General features: G+C 52.1%; 8 protein-coding genes across 8 annotated transcripts; 5 read left to right on the forward strand and 3 right to left on the reverse strand.

Moving 5' to 3' along the window:
• Window positions 1-1144: 1144 nt before the first annotated feature.
• M431DRAFT_428113 (hypothetical protein) lies at window positions 1145-1573 on the forward strand. The gene has a single exon (XM_024915078.1). The coding sequence runs from the start codon at window positions 1285-1287 to the stop codon at window positions 1480-1482; it is 198 nt and encodes a 65-aa protein (XP_024774452.1). The 5' UTR covers window positions 1145-1284; the 3' UTR covers window positions 1483-1573.
• A 702-nt stretch (window positions 1574-2275) lies between these two features.
• On the reverse strand, window positions 2276-3392 carry M431DRAFT_495001 (hypothetical protein; the record flags this gene model as incomplete). The annotated part of the gene is made up of 3 exons (XM_024917311.1): window positions 2276-2639; window positions 2836-3003; window positions 3148-3392. 3 exons carry the CDS (start codon window positions 3390-3392, stop codon window positions 2276-2278), a joined length of 777 nt encoding a protein of 258 aa, XP_024774453.1.
• Window positions 3393-4487: 1095 nt separating this feature from the next.
• M431DRAFT_84995 (hypothetical protein) lies at window positions 4488-7193 on the forward strand (the record flags this gene model as incomplete). The annotated part of the gene is made up of 2 exons (XM_024923501.1): window positions 4488-6049; window positions 6104-7193. 2 exons carry the CDS (start codon window positions 4488-4490, stop codon window positions 7191-7193), a joined length of 2652 nt encoding a protein of 883 aa, XP_024774454.1.
• Window positions 7194-8613: 1420 nt separating this feature from the next.
• On the forward strand, window positions 8614-10790 carry M431DRAFT_85756 (hypothetical protein; the record flags this gene model as incomplete). Its single annotated transcript, XM_024923596.1, has 7 exons — window positions 8614-8649; window positions 9050-9356; window positions 9523-9596; window positions 9655-9739; window positions 9807-10013; window positions 10110-10370; window positions 10453-10790. 7 exons carry the CDS (start codon window positions 8614-8616, stop codon window positions 10788-10790), a joined length of 1308 nt encoding a protein of 435 aa, XP_024774455.1.
• A 1007-nt stretch (window positions 10791-11797) lies between these two features.
• M431DRAFT_85762 (hypothetical protein) lies at window positions 11798-16256 on the reverse strand (the record flags this gene model as incomplete). Its single annotated transcript, XM_024923598.1, has 4 exons — window positions 11798-13959; window positions 14781-15599; window positions 15665-15792; window positions 15898-16256. The coding sequence occupies 4 exons, from the start codon at window positions 16254-16256 to the stop codon at window positions 11798-11800; spliced, it is 3468 nt and encodes a 1155-aa protein (XP_024774456.1).
• A 1721-nt stretch (window positions 16257-17977) lies between these two features.
• Window positions 17978-18572, forward strand: M431DRAFT_5424 (hypothetical protein; the record flags this gene model as incomplete). Its single annotated transcript, XM_024921124.1, has 3 exons — window positions 17978-18089; window positions 18190-18305; window positions 18399-18572. The coding sequence occupies 3 exons, from the start codon at window positions 17978-17980 to the stop codon at window positions 18570-18572; spliced, it is 402 nt and encodes a 133-aa protein (XP_024774457.1).
• A 361-nt stretch (window positions 18573-18933) lies between these two features.
• M431DRAFT_481983 (hypothetical protein) lies at window positions 18934-21720 on the reverse strand (the record flags this gene model as incomplete). Its single annotated transcript, XM_024915997.1, has 1 exon — window positions 18934-21720. One exon carries the CDS (start codon window positions 21718-21720, stop codon window positions 18934-18936), a length of 2787 nt encoding a protein of 928 aa, XP_024774458.1.
• Window positions 21721-22057: 337 nt separating this feature from the next.
• Window positions 22058-23266, forward strand: M431DRAFT_495007 (hypothetical protein; the record flags this gene model as incomplete). The annotated part of the gene is made up of 2 exons (XM_024917312.1): window positions 22058-22465; window positions 22517-23266. The coding sequence occupies 2 exons, from the start codon at window positions 22058-22060 to the stop codon at window positions 23264-23266; spliced, it is 1158 nt and encodes a 385-aa protein (XP_024774459.1).
• Between the last annotated feature and the right edge of the window lie 412 nt (window positions 23267-23678).

The raw sequence follows: 23678 nt of genomic DNA on the forward strand, positions 1-23678 counted from the left end.
TAGAGGCAAAGGGTTGCAAAGATTCAAGGAATGTGGGTTGCAAGAGGAAAAAGAGTCCTGCTCTGAGAGAGTGGGAATAGATGGACTTTGAACAAGTCGGATTTGCTTTGAAAGGAAGAGACGAAACAAGAACGACCAGGGGGGGAGCGAGTCCGATTTATGAATGGGATTGCAGCTTACATGGCTCCAGGATTAATACGGAGCGCTAGAACAAGCTGTTGCCCGGGGTTGTGCGCGAGTGGGCCGGACGTTGCTCCCTGCTGTGGTGTGGCCATTGTGGTTCCAGAGTTCCTTTTTTTCTTCCCACTTGAATGGATCTTTTCTTTTTTTTTCCCCGGTTACTGTGCTAAATGTTAGCGCCGCCTACCGCAGCCAGTGTCGATGCACAATGGCCGAGACTGGGTTGCATGGAGATGGAGTCAGTCAGCGAGTGAGAGAGAGAGAGTGAGAGTGACGAGACTTGCAGCTGAAGTGACAACGGCGCGAGTCTGCTTGGTACTGGGTCTGTACCAACGGCGTGCACTGTCAACGGATCACAGCCGCGCCGAGCTAGGCGGTAGCGGCCAGGCGGCGCTGCCACGTCGCTGCTGGGCGCTGCCATTGGCCGCCAGGGGGCCGTAGCGCTGTATTACAGGGGCTAATAGCCTTCGCGGGCTCTGCAGGGGCCGCCATCCGGACCCGTCGCAGCGTCGCAGTGCCAACCAGGTACCCGGGCAGCCAGCCAATGGGCGTTGGCCGGTGCCTGAGGCGCCGTGGGGCCTTCGCAGCAAGATGCAGCAAGATTGGCAGGACTTGGGCATGAAAACTCTGCGGGTCGCGAAACGTGCGGTGGGCCTCGTCCTCTTCCACTTCGCTCCATCAAAATGCTTTGTTCACCAAACTCACTCGCCATCTCGGTGGGGACACGCGTGAGAGAAAAACGCCTTGCCACGCAGGTTTTTTTTGTTAGTTTCTCAGTCTTTGTCTCCTCTGTGAGTGAACGGCTTACGTGTTGCATGTGCATGTGCCAGCAGCCTTCATGACTTGTGCAAACACCTCACTCCCTTTAAACTGAACCCTCTCCCCCACCCCCCTTGCTCACAAACGGCATACCGACAGTGAGGGAAATCTTTCATTGTCTGAAGACCCGCTTCTGCCTCTCTCTCCATCCACTTGGATCTTGACATTGACATTTTACCGTCCGGCTATCGAGATACTTTCCGTGGGGACAAGGACATCGACAACGGGACGCGTGGTGCGGCTTTTTCTCGTCCTCTCGGTTTCAAAGAATGAATCCATCTACGCATGTGGCTCTCCGTCACAAACGACACCATCTTGCGCCATCCTTATAAATGGAGTGCGCCTCCACGTGCTTTGTCACTGCATTCCAGCACCCCAGAGGTACAATGTACTCGTACTGTACGCCAACGCTCGGAGATGAGGCGAGTCAGAGGTGATCCGCCCCTCTTTTCATTCCGAATACTGTGCCGGTGTGGATGGTAGTTTAATAGGGTCAATATGCGGTAGGGGCAGCGCACAGTATGGTGTTGATTGGCGTCGACGGGCCATGTTTTTTCCCGCCTTCGTTGTGCTTCCGACCACGCCGACCAAGGCACACTCGTCCAGTCTAAAATTTTGTGGCGGTTGACTCCTTTGCGTGTCGGGCCTGTCGTCTAACTTCATCCATGTATCCACCGCCTGTCTACCAACCGGATGTCCCTATCCAGAGCAATTGTGGGCAAATATGGAACCGCTGGTACCTCGGGGCATTCGCTGAAAACTCGAAATTGGTTCCAGAAAGGGACGACTATTGCCGTTTTGCAGGTCCGAAGGGCGAAAAAGAAAGGAAAAGAAGGGCGAAGGGAAGAAGCAATGCAATCGCCACAACATCGAAAAATTTTCAGCTCAACGCCCACGTCTCGCGTATGCTAGCGCTTTGCCTCTTTTCCCACTGCTCGGCTCGCCATCCCCAGCATGTCTGAGCTGGCAAGATGAACCTGGGCGAGATCGAGCCTGCGCCAATCGTTAATTTCGCTCAGCAGCTGTAACTGTACCACGGCATAATCCCCCGCACCCATGCTGTGATGCTCGTACTAGCAATATGCCATTCCAGGCTCGCTTGACAGTGTTTGGCGGAAGTGCATGCAGGCTCCCTCCCGTCTCTTTTTGCTTTGCTGAACCGTGTTGGTGCAACGACCGGCAGGTTTCGTCTTCCCAGCGCCCTGCAGCAAAGCGGAAGGAAAAAGAGGAGTCAGGTCCAATCACAAGGAAAACGGTCGTCCGTTGTTGTGTGTAATCAACTTTGGATTTGTATTTGGTCAGCATGGTTGGCTGCTGTGCCGTTTTTCTTGCTCGAGGTGGTGCCACCTGTCGCCCGCTTTCTAAAAGTAAAAAGGAAGAGTGACTCTCGCTGAAACACTGGCCTGTCCTCGTCGAAAATCTCCTCGACCACAAACGCCTTCTTGGCGGCCTTGACAAACTGCATGTCCGCTCGTCTCCTCTTCTTGAAGCAAAAATACACCACGGCGTTTTCGTTGAGCTCAAACAGATCCTTGAGCGTCTGCATCAGTAGCGGAAAGGCCGGCTCAAAGTAGACGCACTCTGCCGCCAGTATCACGTCCGGTTTGCACGCCACGACGGCTTCTGGTAATGGCTCGCCCCTGGAAATTTGCACACATTGCGTTTTGATCAGTCAAACTTGGCTTACAAGATCGAGAACACGCCACTCAGAAGTATTGGCAGGCAACGTAGCACAGCCAAGAACAAATCCCCGTGCAGGCAGCGGTGCTTGGTGGGTACGCCAAAACACACCGGTGGGAATTACATGTGCCATGTGCAGCAAAAGTCACAACGTACCAGTCCAATATTGAGGCCGTAGCCTTACCATCGAGCTTGTTCAGCTGAATATTATGCTTCATCAGCTCCAGCATCACATCCTGGTCGGTTAAGATGAGTGGCGCCTGGAGCTCGCAGCCAGCCGCCACAGCCAATCCGACCAGTCCTCCGCCGGCGCCCAATTCAAGTCTGCACAAGAAGAAACTGAGTCAGCATCCATTCATTCCGTGTTTGCTACCTGCAGAAAAAAGTTGCTTGCATGAGGGTGCTAGCCCAGCGAAAATGCACAGAACTGGAGCGAATATCAAGGATCAAGGAGCGAAAATTTCTCACATTCGCGCAGTCTCTAGTTTGCTTCTGTGATAGCGCAGCATGTGCTTCCCCAGCACCATGCCTGCAGGCCACGTCTGGCCTCCGCAGCCTGTTCGCACATCCTCGTGGAGCTTGATCGACTGTGGCAGCAGTCCGTCAAAGTCGATGCTTGCGTCGCCCGCCTTTTTGTAGCTGGGCAGCGACACCATGTCTTCCGTGATGCCCGCCACGGGGTCCAGGTCTGGTGATGAACTGCGGCTGTCCATGTCTGTCTGCATATCTGTGAGAGGCCTGCCTGTTGTAGAGGATTCGACGGAGAAGAGAAGAGGTTTGACGGGATGAAGTTGAAGTGAAATGTCGTCAAGTCAATACTGTAATCATGTTCCCCCGCAGCAGCTCGTCCCTCTTTTTTTGATAGTGCTTGCCTTATCTGCGATGGCCCTACGGAGTAAAGTTGATGTTTTTCCTGGTCACGACGCTGATTCCGAAGGCCAGACCCTCAATTGTTCCGGGTCGCCTGTCAACGTCTCTCACCTGCCACAATCGGCCATGGCGACTCGAGATGAATCGTGAACTGATATCGCCCCTGCTGTCAATCTACAAGGGTATTGATTGACGTCTTGATCGATCATCTACAGAGCCGTTACATGGCCTGAAGCTTATTTGCACATACACTCTGACAGTGGGTCCAGCGCTTCAACGACAGCTGAGCTCACCAAAAGCTTCCTCTGAAGCCCTCGTGTAGAACCAATTGCCAGAGACATGACTTTACCTATGGTCAAGGGAGGATTCACGCTGCGCGTCTCTTTTGCTAAAGTGCCGACCAACCCCTCCCACTTCTTTGTCTCTCCTCTCCCCCCATTCTCAAAGCACAAATAGTTCGAGTCGCCATTCTTCCGAGTGGCATCCCATGTCTCACTGCCCGCGCGGGGCATCTCGGGCTCAGGAATGCCACAGCCTCTTTAACCAGCTCTCTAGCGATGCCGGGCCCGCTGAAGCCCTCTCATTTTCTGAAACATTTCGCCTCTCACCGTAATGGACTGACTGGTGTGCTGTCATGATTCCCTCGGCATTTATTGGCATCTCAGGCGCATGATGGCTTCGAGGACCAAGTGGTGGAATGAAGGGTTTATACCCAGCCATCCACCTGATGGACTCAATATGGCACATTATGCTGTCTCTTCCTATGTAGTTTACGATTTTGCTCCTTTCCCCTTCTCATCTATTCCATCTTTGCCTCCTAGACTTTGCCTCCTCTAAAAAGTATTCTCTCAGTTAAAGCTTTTGGTGTCTACCGCATGGCTCTTTTGTGTTCTGCTACTGAAGCTATCTAGCGCTGCATAGCGCAACACTTTGATACAATGGCTTCACTCCTCGCGGCTCTTTCAGCCTTGGGCTTGATAGAGGCCGTGTGGGCTGAGCCTACAGTCTCGTTTCCATTCAACGCACAACTGCCTCCAGTCGCCAGGCCAAATGAGCTCTTCTCATATTCATTATCTCCAAACACATTTCGATCCAACTCCAACATGACATACTCTCTAGGAGATCATCCCAAGTGGTTATCAATCGAGAGCGAGAATCTACGTCTTTACGGGACGCCAAAGGACGAGGATGTCCCTCCAGGCGAGGTTGTAGGCCAACAGTTTGATCTCATTGCGACGGACAAGACTGGCTCGGCTTTCATGAACGCTACTCTTGTCATCTCACGCAACCCACCGCCGTCTATACAGGTCCCAATCTCACAGCAGATGAATAATTTCGGGCAATTCTCAGCTCCATCTTCCATATTATCCTACCCATCGACCGAATTCCACTATACCTTTGATCCGAATACATTTGGCGCAGGGAAGAACCTCAACTACTACGCATCAACCAACGATAACACTCCTTTGCCGGCATGGATCAGGTTTGACGACAAAACGATGACCTTTTCTGGCAGGACTCCAGACTTTGAGTCGTTGGTCCAGCCTCCACAGACATTCGACTTTAATCTTGTTGCGTCTGACATTGTCGGCTTCTCGGGAACGTGTCTTTCTTTCGCCATAGTAGTTGGAAGCCACAAGCTCTCTGCGGATCACTCAGTCGTTCTTCTAAATGTTACAAGGGGGTCCAAGGCGAGCTACAATGGTTTAGCAAAGGGTATTCAGTTGGACAGCGAGGCCATTCGGACAGGTTCTCTCAACGTATCAGTCGAGAATATGCCATCCTGGATTACTCTTGACCATTCAACGCTGCTTCTAGAGGGAACCCCGGGCGGCGATGACCATTCTACGAATTTCACAGTCGTCATTCATGACTCTTTTGCCGACACGCTCAACGTTTTAGTTCAGGTCGATGTGGCCTCGGGATTATTTCAGTCAAGTCTTGAGGACGTCAAAGTACAGCCAGGAAGTGAATTCAGCCTAGACCTGTCCTCACATTTCCGCGATCCAAGTGATATCGAGCTCAAAGTTGATGTTGAACCACAAGAGAGCTGGCTACAAGTGAAAGGGCTCAAAGTATCAGGCAATGTCCCCAAGACGGTGACGGGCAAATTCAACTTGTCCATCACAGCCGTTTCGAAGAGTACTGGTCTTACAGAGACGCAAGTTGCTCATGCCGATTTTCTCTCACTCTCGGAGGCGACGAATACAGCATCGTCTTCCAAGCCTACGAAACCTGCCAATGTGGCCTCCGAGGACTCACACCGCCATCATCTAAGCGCTACTGATGTTCTCCTTGCAACTATCCTACCAGTTCTTTTTGTTACTTTCGCCATCATGATGCTCGTATGTCTCATGCGGAGGCGACGGCACCGTCGCACTTATCTATCAGCAAGAAAACATCGGCCCAAGATCTCGGATCCAATACCGTTTACTGTACGCAACAACGACTCAGATGTTGAAACAATCTACCATGCAGAGGACGCTATTCGTTCTAATAAGTCTAACAGCCCTCAGCTGTATCACAAAGGCGACGGATACCGCGTTGGGGGGAGGATTCGCCCCCTTCGCCCCCTACGGTCCGGTACAGGACTATTTAAGAAAGGGGATGGTATCTTTGCAAGAGTTGCATCACGAGTATCACTGAGGTCATTAGCATCAGGCAAATTGGGCGGTGGATTGGCCATGCGTGGTCCACCATATCCGATGGCCTCGGGAGCTCGGTCTGCCACAGGGAGTGCTAGCCTTCTGGGAGAAGATGATCACGGCTCCTGGTTTACTGTGGAGAGAGCAACAGTTGGTGAAAGAAGCCACAAGTCGTCAGACAGCAGGCAGTCCGACACGACCCTACCTGAAGTCGCTCAGCCATACTTACCCACATCTGGATTTCTTTCAGAGGCGGGGGAGAGTGCATTCAGGAGCGGATTGGATCTGACTCTGCCTTCGTTCGATGACTTGGCCAACATCCAACCCATGCCCCCTGTGGCACAACAAAAATCGGGCCAGCGAGCTACCTCTCCAACCTATTCAACCATTACATCGAGCTCTGCCGCACTGCCAACAGATCTCGCTCTTATTCAAGAGCCATTCGACCCCAGTCTAGTCAGTCGAGCAAAAGAAACGGCCAGGAAGCCTCTGGCTATTTCAAAAGAAGCAAGCGAAGCAGCAGAAAGCGCCTCAGAGATAAAGCAGCCACGCCAAGCGCGACTTCCAAGCCAAACATGGCTCAGCCGCTGCGGCTCCTCCTGGAAAGAAGGAGACTCTGTGAACGGGGCCAAGAGCTTCCGCACCGAGCCGTCATTCGGATCCCAAGAGAACTGGCGCGTCATCGGACGAAGGGACCCAAGCGTGGCATATCTAGAGCTCGTAGACGAGACGCCCTTCCTCCCATCTAGAACGAATTCGAAGAACAACCTAGGCCAGCCGGAAGAGAGGCGCAGTCTCGAGCTCATGTCCCCGAGCAAATGGGGTGAAGACGAGCGGAAGAGCACAATACGGCCGATGCGGTCGACGAGTGTGCTGAGTAATGGCAGCTCATCTGTGTTTGGGGAGCGGGAAGCTTTGGCAAAGGCAAGGTCGACGACTTTGAAGACAGAGGAGTTGGCGGCTGAGAGATCGGAGAGGAGCTTCCTGGCGTTTATATAAAGAAAAGAGAGAATGGCTTTTGGGTTGGTTTTATGTTTATTTTTTCTCTTTATACTGTCATTAAGAGCATGTTGGGATACCATATGGAGGTTAGAGTTTTTTTTGCTTGGGAAAATTAGATGCAACTCGCCTGATGAATTACGTACTCGTATGTATCAAATGAGATTTTTTGAATCGACGATCGGGCTGCGTGTGAAGTCTATTGCACTTGGTTGATGTCATTGATGATTCAAGCTTGTTTTTGTTGCCGTAACTGTGGCTGGATGTTGTTGGATAGGGTACCCAGCCAAGCCAGCTTCTGTATGCCTAAAATTAGTAGGGGAATGCCTATCCAGCATCCCGTGTCGTTGATAATATCAAATACAAGACAAATTTCATTATCATTATTATGGATTATTTTTAAAATAAATGGCCATTATAGCAGATACTAGAGGGATGTAGTCATAGTAGCAATCAGAGGAATATAGCCAATTTGGGGTACTGAACAGCTACTCCTAAAAATAGAGGCTGTCAAGTGCCGAGGAGGTACCCTGCCTCTGCAATTGCAGCCGCGCGGTACCAGGACATTTCCAGTAGGATCAGTCGCTTGGCGCATGGAGGGGCTGGCTGCGCCAACTTGCCCACGGGATCGCGGGGCTGTCAGTCAATTCAAAGCTGCAACTCTGATCATCAAAGGGCAAACCAGTCAATGCTTGTGCTCGTGCTCTAGGCCCTCTGGATTTCTCCGCTGCCCCAGGCCTGCCCGAGCTAAACTAAACATAAAATAGAAAAAGCTCCGCATCACTAAAGAAAATGGAGCAGAAAAGAAACCTCTTGCGGGCTACTGTATGTACGCACAGGCATCTTGAGACTACCTACAGATACCTTTGTCTTGTTTGGTCCAGGCAGTGTCTTGAAAGAGGTGCTGCTAGCACGCATGCAGCAGCTTCGCCACATCTGCCTATCTGCCTATCACTATCTGCTGCCTAGCGAGGGCGAAGGGAGCCAGTAGCGGACGAGCCTCTGCTGGAGCGAACCGCCGTAGCGCCCAGCTGCAGCGCCTGCGGAGAAAAAAAAATCAAACACCTGCGAAAAAGAGGGCACCGGGAAGCCCGTTCACAGCACAAAGGAAAAAAAAAAGTGTGGCGTTGGCCTGGCTGATGTATCGTGGTACCCCGCTTCCTGCGAAGCCGATTTTGCGCTCTGCTGGCATCACAAACCAAACCACCACCACACAATCCTCCATCCGCCTGACGTCCGGTGTTTTTTTCTACACGCTCCGCGTCCTGAGATCCAACAGCCTACGGCCCCTCCCGAGGTCTCCCGCCCTTGCCTCTCTCGTCTACAGCCGCCCATCTTGTCGAGTCGCTTCGCATCTCGTCGACGTTTTCCCTTCCCGTTGCACTCGATCCCTTCCTGGCCCTCGTGAGACGCTGCAGCCATGGGCCAAACCCTCTCGGAGCCCGTTGTCGAAAAGGTGCGTGTCTGAGCTGCGATGCTGCTTGTGAAATGCTTGCTGTTTCTGCTTCTCGCTTGATCCGGGGCGCGCCAAAGTGCCTGCCATCGCCCGCAAGCTGTTCTGCTGCTTGGCTCCTGGCATCCTGCGACGCAACATCACCCCCACGGTCAATATCAAACATTACTTGCGCGGCCTCGTGCCACTATGATTTCCACCCTGCCTCTGCCTCGGCTTCGTGTGTCCTGCCATGGGTGTTCAAACAAGATCGCCCTCAAGCCCACGCAGAACAACCCCGCCGCCCACAGCTTCCCACACTATCCTGCTCGTGGCCTTTCACTCCCCCCAGGCCTTACCCACCGTCTCTCTGTCTCGAGTGACCCTCACAATTGCTAACAGCCTTCTCTTCACCACCATCTAGACTTCCGAAAAGGGCGAGGATGACCGACTCCTCTACGGCGTGTCGGCCATGCAAGGCTGGCGCATCAGCATGGAGGATGCCCACACGGCTGAGCTGAATCTAACCCCACCTGACAACGACACCAAGACGCACCCCGACAGACTGTCCTTTTTCGGAGTCTTCGACGGACATGGAGGAGACAAAGTCGCGTTATTCGCAGGCGAGAACATTCACAAAATTGTTTTTAAGCAAGATAGTTTCAAAACCGGTGATTATGCTCAGGGCCTCAAGGACGGTTTCCTTGCTACGGATCGGGCCATTCTTAGCGGTACGCAGCGTGATTGCTCTATATCCTTTGTTTGCGTGCGCCAAAGAGGAAGCGGCGTCAAATGACTTGCGCAAATGTTCCGCCAATCTCCTCGGCGCACATTTTGCAATTATCCCTCACGAAGCCGGATTTGATGCTAACGATGTGGTGTTTTGGTTGTTTACAGACCCCAAATACGAGGAGGAAGTCTCCGGCTGCACCGCCTGTGTTTCTTTGATTGCTGGAAACAAGCTATATGTCGTACGTCTGCACACGTCACAATCAATGAGGAGGGCTCGAATTAATAATATCTACGCAGGCAAACGCTGGTGATTCTCGAGGTGTGCTCGGTATCAAGGGACGGGCTAAGCCCCTATCCAACGACCACAAGCCTCAGCTTGAAAGTTTGTTCATCCACTCAATCAGTATTTAAGATTGACAATACTGATTGCGTGCCCTCGTGGTTTACAGCGGAGAAGAGCCGAATCACAGCCGCTGGCGGCTTTGTCGACTTTGGTCGTGTCAACGGCAACCTGGCACTGTCGCGTGCCATTGGCGACTTCGAGTTCAAGAAGAGCGCCGAGCTCTCTCCTGAAAACCAGATCGTTACCGCCTTCCCCGATGTCGAGGAGCATGACCTCACAGAAGAGGATGAGTTCCTGGTAATTGCTTGTGACGGTGAGTGGGATTCGGTCATTGTTGGGAGGGAGCATGAAGTCGAGTTGGTTATACACATGAAGAAACGTTTCGCTAACGGATATTTCCCCCCCTTAGGTATCTGGGACTGTCAATCGTCTCAGGCTGTCGTCGAGTTTGTGCGACGAGGAATTGCTGCCAAGCAAGACCTTGACAAGATCTGCGAAAACATGATGGACAACTGCCTGGCGTCAAACTCCGAAACGGGCGGTGTCGGCTGCGACAACATGACCATGGTCATCATCGGTTTCTTGCACGGCAAGACCAAGGAGCAGTGGTATGACGAGATTGCCAAGAGAGTGGCCAACGGAGATGGCCCTTGTGCCCCCCCGGAATATGGTACGAGCGAGCCATTCCCCAAATTCTCACAACCAGAGATAGACGCGGAGCTGTGAAGACTGACCATACATGTTGCTACCAGCCGAGTTCCGCGGTCCCGGAGTCCATCACAACTACGAAGATAGCGACAGTGGTTACGACGTCGACGCCGAGAGCGGCGGCAAGTTCAACCTCGCCGGATCCCGTGGTCGCATCATCTTCCTGGGCGACGGCACAGAAGTTCTGACCGGCTCTGACGATACGGAGATGTTTGATAATGCTGACGAGGACAAGGACCTTGCGAGCCAGGTGTCCAAGGGCTCCGCCAAGCCCGATGCCAAGGAAGAGCCAGAGGCTAAGCCAGAGTCAGATTCCAAGCCTGCAGTTGAGGCGGAGAAGAAGCAAGACGAAAAGGCACCTGAGGAGAGTAAGAAGGATTAGGTGGTCCTCTCGCCTTGCTCAGGCAGCCCGCCTTGAAGCCCGTCCTAGTGTTGTTGTCGGCGTGTATGTGTGACATAATTCTTTTTTGGCTGCTACTCAAACCCAGGCGCGAGGGTATCTTTAGCAAGGATAAGGGAGGGGAGGTTTTTCAGGGACGTGGTGGAAAGAGGCAAGAGGGTTAGGGGGCGGTTAGACATTGAGTGTGTTCCTTGTTACACGGTTTCTTCTATCGTTGTTGATATTCGGTGTACCGGTGGTATAATATTTGGATCAAGGAGAGTTGGGTCTCTTGCAGCATCATGGTTCTCTTTGACGCCTCAGTTTTCTCCCCACGTCTTTGGCAGAGGAAGAACCGCCACTCGGATCTTTGATCGCTTTCCGCCTCGTCTTTTTTTTTTTTACTTGTCTTTTCTTTGTTTTTCTTATTTTTTTTCTTCTATTTTGTCATTGCTCCAGAACCCCCATTATTATCATCACTCTGATACCCAACCAACCTTGTCCAACAACATGTCCTTTATTCAGAAACCTGGGTGACTTGACTACTTTCTTTTTTTACCGAATGAGGAGCCGCAGGTTCGTCGCATTCTGGACAACTCCCGGAGCTGGCCTTTCCGTCTTGTTTTGTTGTCTACGTGCATCGCCCTCCGGATTGGCGGATATTCTTCTGGAGAACCACTTCCTGTTCGGGATTCCAGGCCGCGCTATGAAATGAAGTTCTAGGATTGCACGTATGCCGATTTAAGAGAGCTTGGTGAATCATTTTAACATGGTGGGTTTGGGGCAAGGCTCGTACACGAATGGGTGGGTAGATGGCGTAGAGGCTCTTTCTTGGGGTGGTATTATATCTACACATGTTATACACGAGATCCTGGTATATGCTAGTATACAATGTAATATTCATACAAAAAAAACAGTCGAAAAAAGGCAGCAGTTCGTCCTATGTCATATATCATCCCATGCCGCCTTTCCCAATCCTGTACAAGTTCATCAGCTGCCTTCTCGGCTCATCAAGCATTTCCTTTGGACTGAGGCGCCTTTTGCTCGTCGCTAGGTTTCCTTCTATTCCGGTCAAGCCATTCCTGGGACTTCTTCTCCCTCTCCTCGTTCCACCTCTTCACCATAGTCTTTGGATCGAAATGCCAGTTTAAATGCACATTCATCGATTTTCCCCCAGCTACCTCACTCTCCATCCTAATCGCCAGATCATCTGTCGGAGCATCAGCACCCTCGTACTGGAAAGACTGAGGATATCTATGCCGTAGAATCAGTGGCCAATCCTTGGTCCGCTGAGCAATGTCAAGAAGTTCAACAAGGGGTTTCGCCGGCTTGTACCCCTTGCAAACATGATTAATAGCCCATTCCACACGGGAGACAACTCTAGACATCCCCTGTGCCTTTTGGTTCATGAGGAGGCGTCCCATTTCCTTCGACAACAGCTTCGGTTTATGTCGTAGCCAAAACGTATCCTTGACGTGGTCAACAAGATGCCGACGAAGAATCACGCGCGTGAGATCCCTCAGCTTATACTCCAGCGCAGCATAAAAGACAGCCACGCCGAGAGCATGCGGCAGCTGCATCCTAATAGCCAGCCGAATCACATACTGGTACGTCAAAGCATCCGCCTCGCACCCCGACTCGTGCATCTTAGTGAGCGCCCAGATGGCGGTATCCCAGTCCTTGTACGCAAGGCATTTTTCCAGAACCAGATTGATAGTATCGGCGCCAATCTTGCGGCCGTCCTCAGACTGTTTCTCGATGAGGCTCCGAAATTCGTCATAGCGGCGATTGTCCCGTTCGTGGAACCGGAAGAATTCTGTCAAGATGCTGTTCATGGCGTCCGCCGTGAACCAGTCCTCGCCATACCGCGACTTTTGCTCCGCCATGAAAGCGTCAAGCCGTTTCCCCGACCTGAACGCAACGTAGGCGTCGTGCGTGGCCATGATCCTCGCGATTCCTCTGCGGGTAGCAGGGTCTTGGAATAGCCCCAAGTCGTACATTGCCACAATAATCTGCCTTCTTTCAATCTCCTTTTCAACAAGTTCGAGGAACAACAGCCAAGTTCGAGCATTGGGTTGGAAATAGCGCTGCTCCATCTTTCGAAGCAGCCAGTGGAAAAAGGAAACGTCACGTTTGGTAACGTAGCCTTCAAGCATGATGTTGAAAACCTCCGTGTCCAAGGGAATGCCCCATTCCTCCGCCAAAGTCAGCAGTCGATCTGCGTCGGCTCGATGGCCTCCCTTGTGGGCCATGAATGACATGGCCATCTTTAGAATTGACGGTGTGATGCATGCCCTGGCGCCGTCGTCCGTGAGGGCATCCATGATGAGCTTGATTCTGATGCCATCCGTATCGACAAAAGTGCCGTCTTTTTCTGGCCTTACATAGTAGCGCAGGGCGAGATGTGGACGCAGCCGGCCACAAACAAGTATCGTAATGTACAAGTCCAGATTCTCCACTGTCCATTGCACCGGCTTTGGAGTCTGCTCGTACGGCGTATCGATCCAGTAGGTCTGATGTTCTTGATGCACCCATATGTTATCGAGCTTGTCCTCGGGAATAAACGATCCTCCATCCGCTGCATCCTCGATGGCGGGCCATAGTCGCTTCTCCTCGTAGCCAAACGCCGCAACCTCTCCGAGTCTATACACCTCAACATCCTTACACGCAGCCACCAATTCCTCCGCCGCATTCGCCAACACCGAGCTCTTTCCACGCAAAATAATCGCAGAGGGGTCCTGGTGATCCGACGAAACCCGCAGCTTTGCAAGCAACCCCGTCGTGGAATCCACAAACTCAATCTTCTTGCTCTCCAGCTCCAGCTTCCACGACTTGGGCAGAACAATCCTCATGGCCGCCATGCTCGACGGCTCGCTTCTCTTGGTCATCATCCTCTTGAGCAGATTAAACGTCTCGGACCAGTCTGGCATTGCGGCCTGGCCAAAATGCCGCCATATCACGTCAAACGCAGTCTGCACCCTCGCCACCTGCAGTGCGTGAACCTTGCTCTCCTCGGCCGCATGTGCTGATGGATAGTCCCTCACCGTGGGGACATATGGCGAAGTGAGCTTCCGCTCTACGTCTTCCCTCCTCGCCTCGCTATTATCTTGAAAGGCTTGTCTGAACATGCGATTCCGAGCATTGTTTAGGCGTGGGGGGTTTACGGGCGAGGCTGTAGTAGCGGAGGGACTCGTCCCATCTTCTGTAGGAGCATCTTGTGATCCCACAGAAGGCAATTCATTCGTCGAGAGGGCTGAAGATGCACATCGCCGGGCCGTGGCCAGTGTCACCGGAAGAGACGCTGCGGTGCGCCATGGAAGCAGATGAGGTGGACGAGATGCTGGCGTGCGGATGAATTGGGACCGAGTCCTCCAAATCGACTTGATCCCTTGGAACATTGGTCATGAGGTGCGCATGTTGTTGCTTTATATGATGGCAGAGGGAGGCAGATGGGCCGTGACTATGAGGACTTGAATTCAATTGCACTGCCGATAAGAACCGATAAGGAATTTCCAGTTGTTTCTTTTTGCCTCTGCACTTTTTGGGTGGTTGTCACGTGCCACTTGCCCATATATCTCACTCAACGTCTACAGTACAATCACTTAACCTAGACTCATGAGCAAAACGCTTAAAAGAACATCTGAATATCCGATTTACAGACGTTTATTTTCATGATTCGACTATCAAAATCAAACTCTGGGGTGCTGCTGCACCAATCTCGAAGCCAATCGCCAAATGCTGCGCTCCCATGCAAGTAAATGCGTAAATAAAGCTCAATAGCTCAATCCCTCCCGGCTCTCCTCCCATATACAACGCCAGTTTCAAGGCCCAGTGTCATCATCTCTCAACCCATGGCTTTCAAATTATAGCTCAACCAAGTCCTTTCCTTTTACAAACACAGGGGGTATATGCGTAAACCCGTATAACTCCTCGAGAAGCAAGCCGAGGCTCAGTGCTCTGGCTTCTTGCCGTTTCTGGGAGGCTCTGGAGCACTCTTGTCCAGACCTTGCCAGGGATCTGCTCCCAGTTCTTTGCCAGAACCAATCACATCTCGCAGCTCTCCGCTCTCAGCCATCTGCTTCACATCGCTCCAGTAAGCCAGCTTGCAAACCTCTTCTTCAGCATGCTTTGCAGCCGCGTCGAGGGCCTCTTTGCGGTGCTTCAACTCCAGACTCTTGTCCCCTTCCCACGCCTTTTCAGTCTCTTCGTGTATCTGCATCAAGTACGATACCAACTGCCTGCGCGATTGCTGAAATATGAACAGAGACATGATTTCATGCATCTCATTCTGTAGCTCTGAGAGATCGATTGCATGTGCGATATAGTTCTCGACGGCTTCTTTCCTCTCTCGATCAATCCTGGCAGAGCGGAGAACCTGAAGAAGGGTTTCTATATCCTCGATATCTGGTCGCTCCCGCTCCTCTGCAGTCGATGCCTGTGTCATACTAATCCTGCTTGGGGCTCTGCTTGGAGCCCTGCTGCTGGCTCGACTGCTCTGGGATCGTGGACTGATAACGGATGCTGGGCGGATGTGGAAATAGTCGACTCCAGCAAGCATATTTTCGGTTGAACCATCTTCTGGTCGCTTCCTGGCCCTCTGACGGATCCAGGCACGCCTCCTGACAAACGAGTTCCACCACTTAGGTCCATGCCATGAAAAGCATTTCTGAAAGGCAAAAGAATATTCCCAGCCGTCTTCATCCATATCATCTTGCTTGTTGACGCGCCATTCAGGCCATGCCCACTCCCATGAAGGATCGGGAACCTGCGCAGTATGAATGTTTGTGGGGGATGGGTTGTGGTATGCATTGGCTAGCGGAAGAGTTAGTCAGATTGTGAGTCTTGTCCAAACCATGTTCTTCTGCGAATCTACTCACTCCAGGGGGTGGGATCAAGTCCACCGAGAGCTGCGCTGGCAAAGAGGCCAACGCCACAGAAAAACCCTCCTCTTTCATTCTCATAGAGAATGTCTATGGCCGTCTCTCGTTGTTCTCTCGACCTTGGTCTTGAGCGGTTGTCCCAGTTCGAGGTACGTGGCGAAATGATTTCGCCGCTTGGAGCTGTTTTCAAAACGTTAGCTTGTTCCGTGGCGAAGCGCAAAGTATGCAACTTACGATGAATCTCAATGGATGGTCTTGTACTCGAACGCGGGGGCTCAAGGCTTTTGGCAGTCTCTAATGTGTTTGATTTGTATATTGAAGCTCTGCCATCTTTGCCCTTGGATGCAATCGGCTGCAGATGACTCGGATCTCCTTGCGCCCTTTCGCCTTGTTCTGACGACTGCCCCTGTTCTTCCTCCGTCTCTGCCCCCCGATCTGAAAGCAAGCGCGTCGAGGTGTTTGTAAGGAAAAGGCCTCCGCCCTCAGAGTTTGTGGCCTGCAGCGACGGAGCCTCTTCGTCATCCGTAATTGTGATTTCGTGATCGTAATCGCTGGGCTGCAGACTCGCAGCGCGGCGGGAGCCGTGCATCTTGTTCACCGTCGTCAACAAGTCATGAGGGAGCTCGCTCTGGTCGGTTAGAGCTGCAAAAAATGGACAAGGAATATGGCAACGAGGCTCTGAGTCAAAGAGCTGAGTATGGGTCGGGTCGGGTCGAAGTCGGATCGGCAGAGGGCTTTGGATTCACGTCATCGACTTGCATGCAAGGGGAGGGTCGCGATGTAGTATCCAACAAGTATCTTCACACTTAAACGTATTATAAAAGGGGTATTATAAAAGGAGTATAGAGAAAGAAAATAGAGGAGCCACGGAGGAAAGAAGCCTCCAGCACAAAGAACCAGGAACGCTCCACGAGAAGTAAAAGGAGATTAAACACCAGACAGCTGAATGAAGCAGGTTTTACTGCTTGCGGTCACTAACAAGCGGCGACTAGGAAGTAATAAATGACCCGCAAGTGGGGAGGGAAAGGGAGATGCAGTTGCAGCACTAGTGCCGTCTGGTGTTAATGTGTACATGCATCATGCCATCTATAATTACTCGTACATAATACTGCTGAGGTACGAGGCATAGCTAGGGGAATCTCTCAATTTTTGCGTCTTCTTGCTGTATGTGATTGAAGGCATCGTTAGTTGGATGAGCTAAAAATGCCACAGAGCTGCGTCTGCCTGTAATTTTTACGCGTGAGGCCGCCATGATGTAATGGCAGGGTTGCAGCCGGCGCGCTAAAAGGCCTTAGCAGTCGCTTCATTGGCACGTTCTGTTAATTTCCAGGGAACAGACAGGCACAGGAGGAGATGCTCCAGTGGGGTTCTTGTTGGGGATCGACAATGGCATCCCATTGAGTGCGATAAGGTGCCACCTAAGTACCCTTCAAAGCTGCAGCCAATCAAAGAGTCAGATGTGAAGTATTCTCCCCTCAATATAGAAGAAAAGTGGACACGGTACTTAGGTGGCACCTTATCGCACTCAATGGGATAGCCGTAGTGCCATCGATGCTCTACTGTACGGAATACAGTCAGGATCTTTACAGTTGTTACAGCACCCAGGTATAACTTGATTTCCATCGCAGATTACAGATTCATGCATCCGCTGAAAAGAGCTCTATTAGATGCCGATTCAAGGCCCCTGTTTGTTTTCAAAAGTCAATGCCTTTTTTTCCTTTCTCTCCTTTATTTCTTCATCTGTTCTTGTCCTACTAAATCACCTGCCACACTCAATAGTTTAGTCAGTTGACACCTCAAGTATTCCCTACCAATACATTAGCACATGCTTTTTCAAAAATCCGGGGTACTTGTACTCGAGGCCCCGCTCCATCTGCCACACTACGTCATGTATATCCAAGTCACCATCTTTGCATCACCATCACGAAGCTCTCGCCTGCGCGCAACCAAATGCGTCATAATGAAGTTATCCAGTCCCGTCCATGTAAATCGATACAGCAAAATGCCAAACTTTTACAAAATCGTTTCCAGCTTAGTAGCACCGGAAACAACAATCCGTAGACTACATATTTCTCCAATCAATCAGTCCAATCTGCTTGAATCCGTCCCTCCATCCCATTTTATATACATTCCCATTGATTCCCTAAAATAGCTCTCTCTCTGTCTCCTCATATTCCTACCTATTTCCCCCTCCTCCGACTAGTAGCAATCTCAAATCTTACAACCTCTGCTATTTCGCCACGCAGCTGATCTCCCGTATCCTACACAACAACATCGCAGTGTAACTACACAAACCAAAAACTCACCATCATGTCCAAATCACGAATGCCCATGTACCTCGGCGTCGCTGCCATTGGCGGAGCTGGATACTATCTCTACAGCGCCGGCGGCAACCCCAAGGCGGCTGAGAAGAAGTTTGAAAGTATGCAATGACCCCCCGTCCTCGATATCTCTGCCTCTTGCGCAGGTATCGCAAGTTAGTACTTCTGTGTCGCATACTGACGTCTTCATCTTTCTCCCAGGCGACGTCGACAAGGCCTCCGGCAAGATCAGGGCCAAGCTCCCCGGCGAGACCCCCGACGCCGAAAGAAACCTCAAGGGCTACGGCCAAGAAGCCGGCGCAAAGATTGACAAGGCTGTACGCCTCCCCGCCTCCCAGCCCTTTTTACCATTCTCGTATTGAAATAGAATCGTCATTCTAACGAAAACCCGCTCTTATCTTTTCTTTCAGTTTGCCGACGCAGATAAAGAAGCAGCCAAGCTCAAGAAGGACGCCGAAGCCTATGCCAAGGACGCAAAGGTCGAGGCCCTAAAAGCCGTCGACAAGTTTGACCAGAAAGTGGAACAAGGCGCGTCCAAAGCCAAGAGCGGCATCTCTGGCTGGTTTGGAGGGAGCAGCAAGTGAAGGACGTTGAAATGATGCAGACTGCTGAGGAAAAGAGGAGAGAAATGGGCGGTGTGTCGACAGGAAGATGCAGCAAAGACTGTATCTATAACGTATAACCTAATGTTTTTGTTGTTTTCTTGATGGAAGAGGGAGATCAAGGTCCCCTTTGTTATGAGCAAACTAGTAATGGAATCATATCCCATTCATTGGGTCTACTATGCTATCTGTCTTCTGAATACTAGTAGGTATGTGTAATCATAGATGTTCCAAGCAGCTTTGGCATCAGGTGCTTTACCATTATAACATAAAATTTCAAAAAATCCTATCCCTTCTGCAAACTCCCGTGCCGTTTCTAAACCATATATACGCCCCTTGCAAATCACTGCTCTAGCTCCGCCGCAACAAGCTTGAGAATCTCTTCGGCGTTCTTCTTCGCATTCTTCGGGTTCTTCGCAACAGACTGCCACACCTCGCCGTGTCTCGGCTCGTTGAGCACACATTTGGTCACCACATCCGCCCTCTTCTCGTCCGTGCCGTGCTGTACCAAGAATCTATAGTACCAAGCCCAGCTGTCGCCGCAGTCCCCGTCCAGCACAAGAGCCTTCTCGAACCAGCTCTGCGCCTTCTCCAGCTTGCGGTCGGCCCAGAAGATGCGGGCGACGGCCACAAAGAGGATCGGATCGCTGTCCACCTTCTTGATGGCCTCGAGACTGCGGGGCTTCCGCTGTGTGCGAGGCTCCAGGTGCCAGATCTGCTCGACCCAGAGGGGGCCGCTCTTGGGAACTTCCTGAAGCGCCTTGGCCATGAGCGACTTGGCTTGAGACAAGTTACCGGCGCGCCGCTCAAGGCGAACCGACTCACACCAGAGCTCGCCGTTTTTGGGCACCGCTAGACGTGCTCGGTCCAGAACCGAACGGGCCTTGACAGTCAAGCCGGCGCTTTCCTCCAAGCGGGAGTAGAGAAGCCATAAGGGCACAGATCTGGGAACCGCTTTGACTCCCGTAGCGTACGCCTCTCGAGCTTGGCCCGTCTTGCCTAGGTCCTCGTAGATTTGACCCTTCAGCATCCATAGCTTGGCTGCTGCGGGGAAAAGCTGTAATGCCTGGAGCACGAGATCAAGTGCCATTTCGACATTGCCCAAGACCCGCTCAAACACAACGCTCTTCATCCAGACACGATCTGTGGGTGCCTGTTCCCGTGCAATCTCGAGCAGTTTCCGGGCCTGCTCTTCGTTGCCATTCTCTGACTCCAGCTTGACGGCAGCCAGCCAGATATCCTCGTTGTTTGGGTTCTGGTTAAATGCTCGCTTGAGCACAAGTCTGGCGTTGTCCACATCTCCTGACTGCCACTTCTCCTTGGCCAGCATCATCCACAAATCTTCACTCTTCGGACATGCCTCCACTGCCTTCTCCAAGACCTGCCACAGGGACTCGCGCGTTCCGTGATTCCGCTCGAGGTCCGCAGCAGCCATCCACATGGTCCGGCTATTGACAAATACACGCAAGGCGTAGGCGTAGATGGCCCTTGCTGTTTCGTATTTGCCTCTGTTGATGCTCGACTTGGCGTCCTCTGCCCATGTATCCTTACGGTCGTCATCTTCATCCAGCCCCCAACCTAGAGTCTCTTGAATGATATTCTGGCAAGTGATAATGGCACCTTCTTCCTCGCACTTCTCCGCCTCGCCAATCCATTCCTCACGCTTCGGCATGGCTGACTCCTTTGCCAAAACTTGAACGGCTCGCTTCATGACCGCGCTCTTCTGTCCTTGGCCAAGCTGCTCCTGCAGACGAGCAGCTGCAATCCAAATCTCGTAGGACGTAGGAACGGCTTTTCGAGCCTTGTTCAAAACCTTTTGTGCATTCTCAGGAGATTCTAATCGTGCCAAGGCAAGCCACAAGTCTACGGAAAGCGGGATGAGCTCTGTAGCCTTTGCCAGCATCAGTTTGGCGTCTTCAGGGTCGTCCTCCAGGTTTACAGCCTCTTTCCACAGTGCCTCTGATTCTGGGATGTGGTCCAGCGCCTGCCGAATGACTCGTTTCTTGTTGTTGGGTATGGTCTCCATTCTCATCGCCTCAACCCAAAGCCTGACAGAGCGGTTGTTCGCCTCGATGGCTCGCCGTGCGATAATTTTGGCGTTTGGTGAGTCGATATTCAGTCGGATATTCTCCAGCCATGCGTCTTCGCTCTTGGGGCATCGGGTACATCCCTGATCAATCGTTTTCCGCGCAGCAACAATCTTGCCTGCCAGCTCTTCCAGACGAGCCGCGGCGATCCAGCCCAGGGCATTGTTCGGGTTCGTCTTGACGACCGATTGAAGCAGCTCTCGCACTCGGTTGATGTCTCCAACTTGCGCCTGTGATTCATTCACCTGCATCTTGTTGAGGCTCGTAATGTATCCTTGCGCATCGATACTGGACGAGCTTCCAATGACAGAGTCGCCACCGGCAGTTTGTGAGGCCTGTTCTAGCCTTGACTTCAACACTCTGTCACGGGCAGCACCAATCTTAGCAAAATTGGTCATTGTGCCATCGGATGCGTCTGTCGTGCTTGTCGCTGCGCCGTCATCAACGACCGTTGTGCCCATGTCTCCAGAGGCCCCCGCAGCCGCAAGTACACTGTCCGGCACCGCATAAAATCGCTGTCGTAAGGCCTGCTTGCTGCGCCGGTTCTTGCCAGTCAAGTCTCCCACCTCGGGCAGGTTGGCCCAGTCGTCGTCCGAGACCGTGGCCAGAGCGCGCTTCAGATCTGAAAATTGCTGCTGGATCTTGGGGTTATTCCTCTCGTATTCTTCTCGTTCGGCTTGTTCACGAGCCTCTCGTTGCCGTTTCCGCCTGTCCATTCGCTCGTCTACCCATTCCCAAATCTTATCCGCCTCCTCGTCGTCTTTGTCGTAGACTCCGCCAGCGAACAGTCCCACCTCATTGTCGGGGTCCTGGTACCGCTCATCGTCTTCCTCCTCCTCCTTGTCCTTGCCCTTTTTGCCCTCGGGCACCAGGCCAAGCTGTGCAGCGCGCTTCGCAAGCGCCTCCTTGATCTGATCCTCGCTGGGGCCGTCACGAGCAGGTCCAAGATCGGATCGGGTTGTGAAACCGGTGGCACCTCGACCCAAACCAGCGACGTAGTTTTCCGGAGCCGGCTGGCTCAGAAAGTCGCGTCGGGACGTCATCGTTCTGGCCTTGTGAAGCGGATTGTTGGTGTTTAGAGCGATGGTTGACAATGGCAAAAAAGCATCTGTCGCGAGCCACAGGCAGCATAGCCTTGTCGTAGGTGTGCAAAGGGAGCTTTCGACGGGTGCATGTTTACTGGCCAAAGTAGCATAAAAATGGTAATAAATCCACACCACTAACAGCATAACTGGTACCCACCTTTCCGCTTATCGATAATTACATCTTGATAATTTTCTAAGAAAAAAAAAGTTTCCCACCAATCCATCGCCCCTCGTCCCCGCGATATTGCAAGTGCTGCATTACATATTGTAATAGACCAGAGATTCCGTATTCACCATGGCAAAAGCCGACAGATCGAAGCGCAACAACGCTTCCAGCGGTCCCTACGAGAAGCCCAGCGGAGGAAGCTCATCAAAAACCAACAATGTCTTCAAGTTCAACACCAACTTTGGCCAGCACATCCTGAAGAATCCCGGTGTCTCAGACGCTATTGTCGAAAAGGCCTTCCTCAAGCCCACAGATACGGTCCTCGAAGTCGGTCCCGGTACCGGTAACTTGACGGTTCGAATTCTCGAGCGGGCCAAGAAATGCATCTGCGTCGAGTTGGATCCTAGAATGGCGGCCGAAGTGACCAAGCGAGTGCAAGGAAAGCCGGAGCAGCGGAAACTGGAGGTTCTGCTGGGAGATGTGATCAAGACAGAGCTGCCAGCCTTTGACGTGTGCATTTCAAACACTCCCTATCAGGTATGCTTCGATCAGACGCTGTGTAGCATCGTATGATACTGACCAGACTAGATCTCGAGTCCCCTCGTCTTCAAGCTCCTCTCTCTGCCCAACCCCCCTCGATGCTCCGTCCTCATGTTCCAGCGCGAATTCGCCCTCCGTCTGACAGCCCGCCCCGGCGATGCCCTCTACTGCCGTCTCTCCGTCAACGCCCAGTTCTGGGCCAAAATCACCCACATCATGAAGGTCGGCAAGAACAACTTCAGGCCCCCTCCCCAGGTCGAGTCCTCCGTCGTGCGCATCGAGCCCAAGATGGGCAAGGACCGGCCCAACGTCAGCTGGGACGAGTGGGACGGCCTGCTCCGCGTGTGCTTCGTCCGCAAGAACAAGACCCTCCGCGCTTCCTGGCTGGGCACGAAGGAGGTCCTCGCCATGGTTGAGCGCAACTACCGCACCTGGTGCGCCATGAACGGCGTACCCATCGACGAGAGCGTTGTCGAGGGCGACGCAGAGGAAGACGATGACAACGATATGGACATGGACGAAGGCGCCAATGACGCTGAGGACGCCGGCATGGACGTTGACGACGGCGACGAAGACACTCCCAGCTTCTTCAAGGATCTCAAAGCCGCCAGCGCCAACACCCCCAAGACCAAGAGCAAGCGCAAGAAGACAAAGGTCGCCGAGCTCGTCCGCGAGAAGATCCGCAAGGTCCTCGAGGACGTGACCGAGCTGGCGGACAAGCGATCCGGAAAGTGTGACGAAAACGACTTTTTGCGTCTCCTTTTTGCCTTTAACGAGGAGGGCATTCACTTTTCATAAAAACCCGATTCCCACCCTCTTGATTTTCTCTCCGTTTCCTTCCATCTTTCTCCCTCTCTTCTTTTACTTGAGCTGTTCCTTTCTCTATTGGTTCATATTCACGACATGTAGTGGTTTCAGGGGGGCACGAGTTTTACGAAGAATACCTCTTTTGTCAAGCTAGAAGACAGGTATTTCATGATTCACAAAATGGTTTGGCGAGTGGGGCGTTTCTAGGCGTTTACATAGCTTTGAAATGGGCATTCGAAGAAAGCATCACGTTTTTATCCCTTCACAATACATATATCATTTCAAGCACCCAAATATAGCAATTATAAGAACTCAATTTTTACCAACAAGTCTACCAAAAATATATACATCCATCAATATCGTCATCGTCGAAATCATTTTGTTCACTGTATCTTTTCTTGCC

The sequence above is a fragment of the Trichoderma harzianum genome (assembly GCF_003025095.1).
Source record: "Trichoderma harzianum CBS 226.95 unplaced genomic scaffold M431scaffold_6, whole genome shotgun sequence".
In the NCBI taxonomy this organism is placed as follows: Eukaryota; Fungi; Ascomycota; class Sordariomycetes; order Hypocreales; family Hypocreaceae; genus Trichoderma; species Trichoderma harzianum.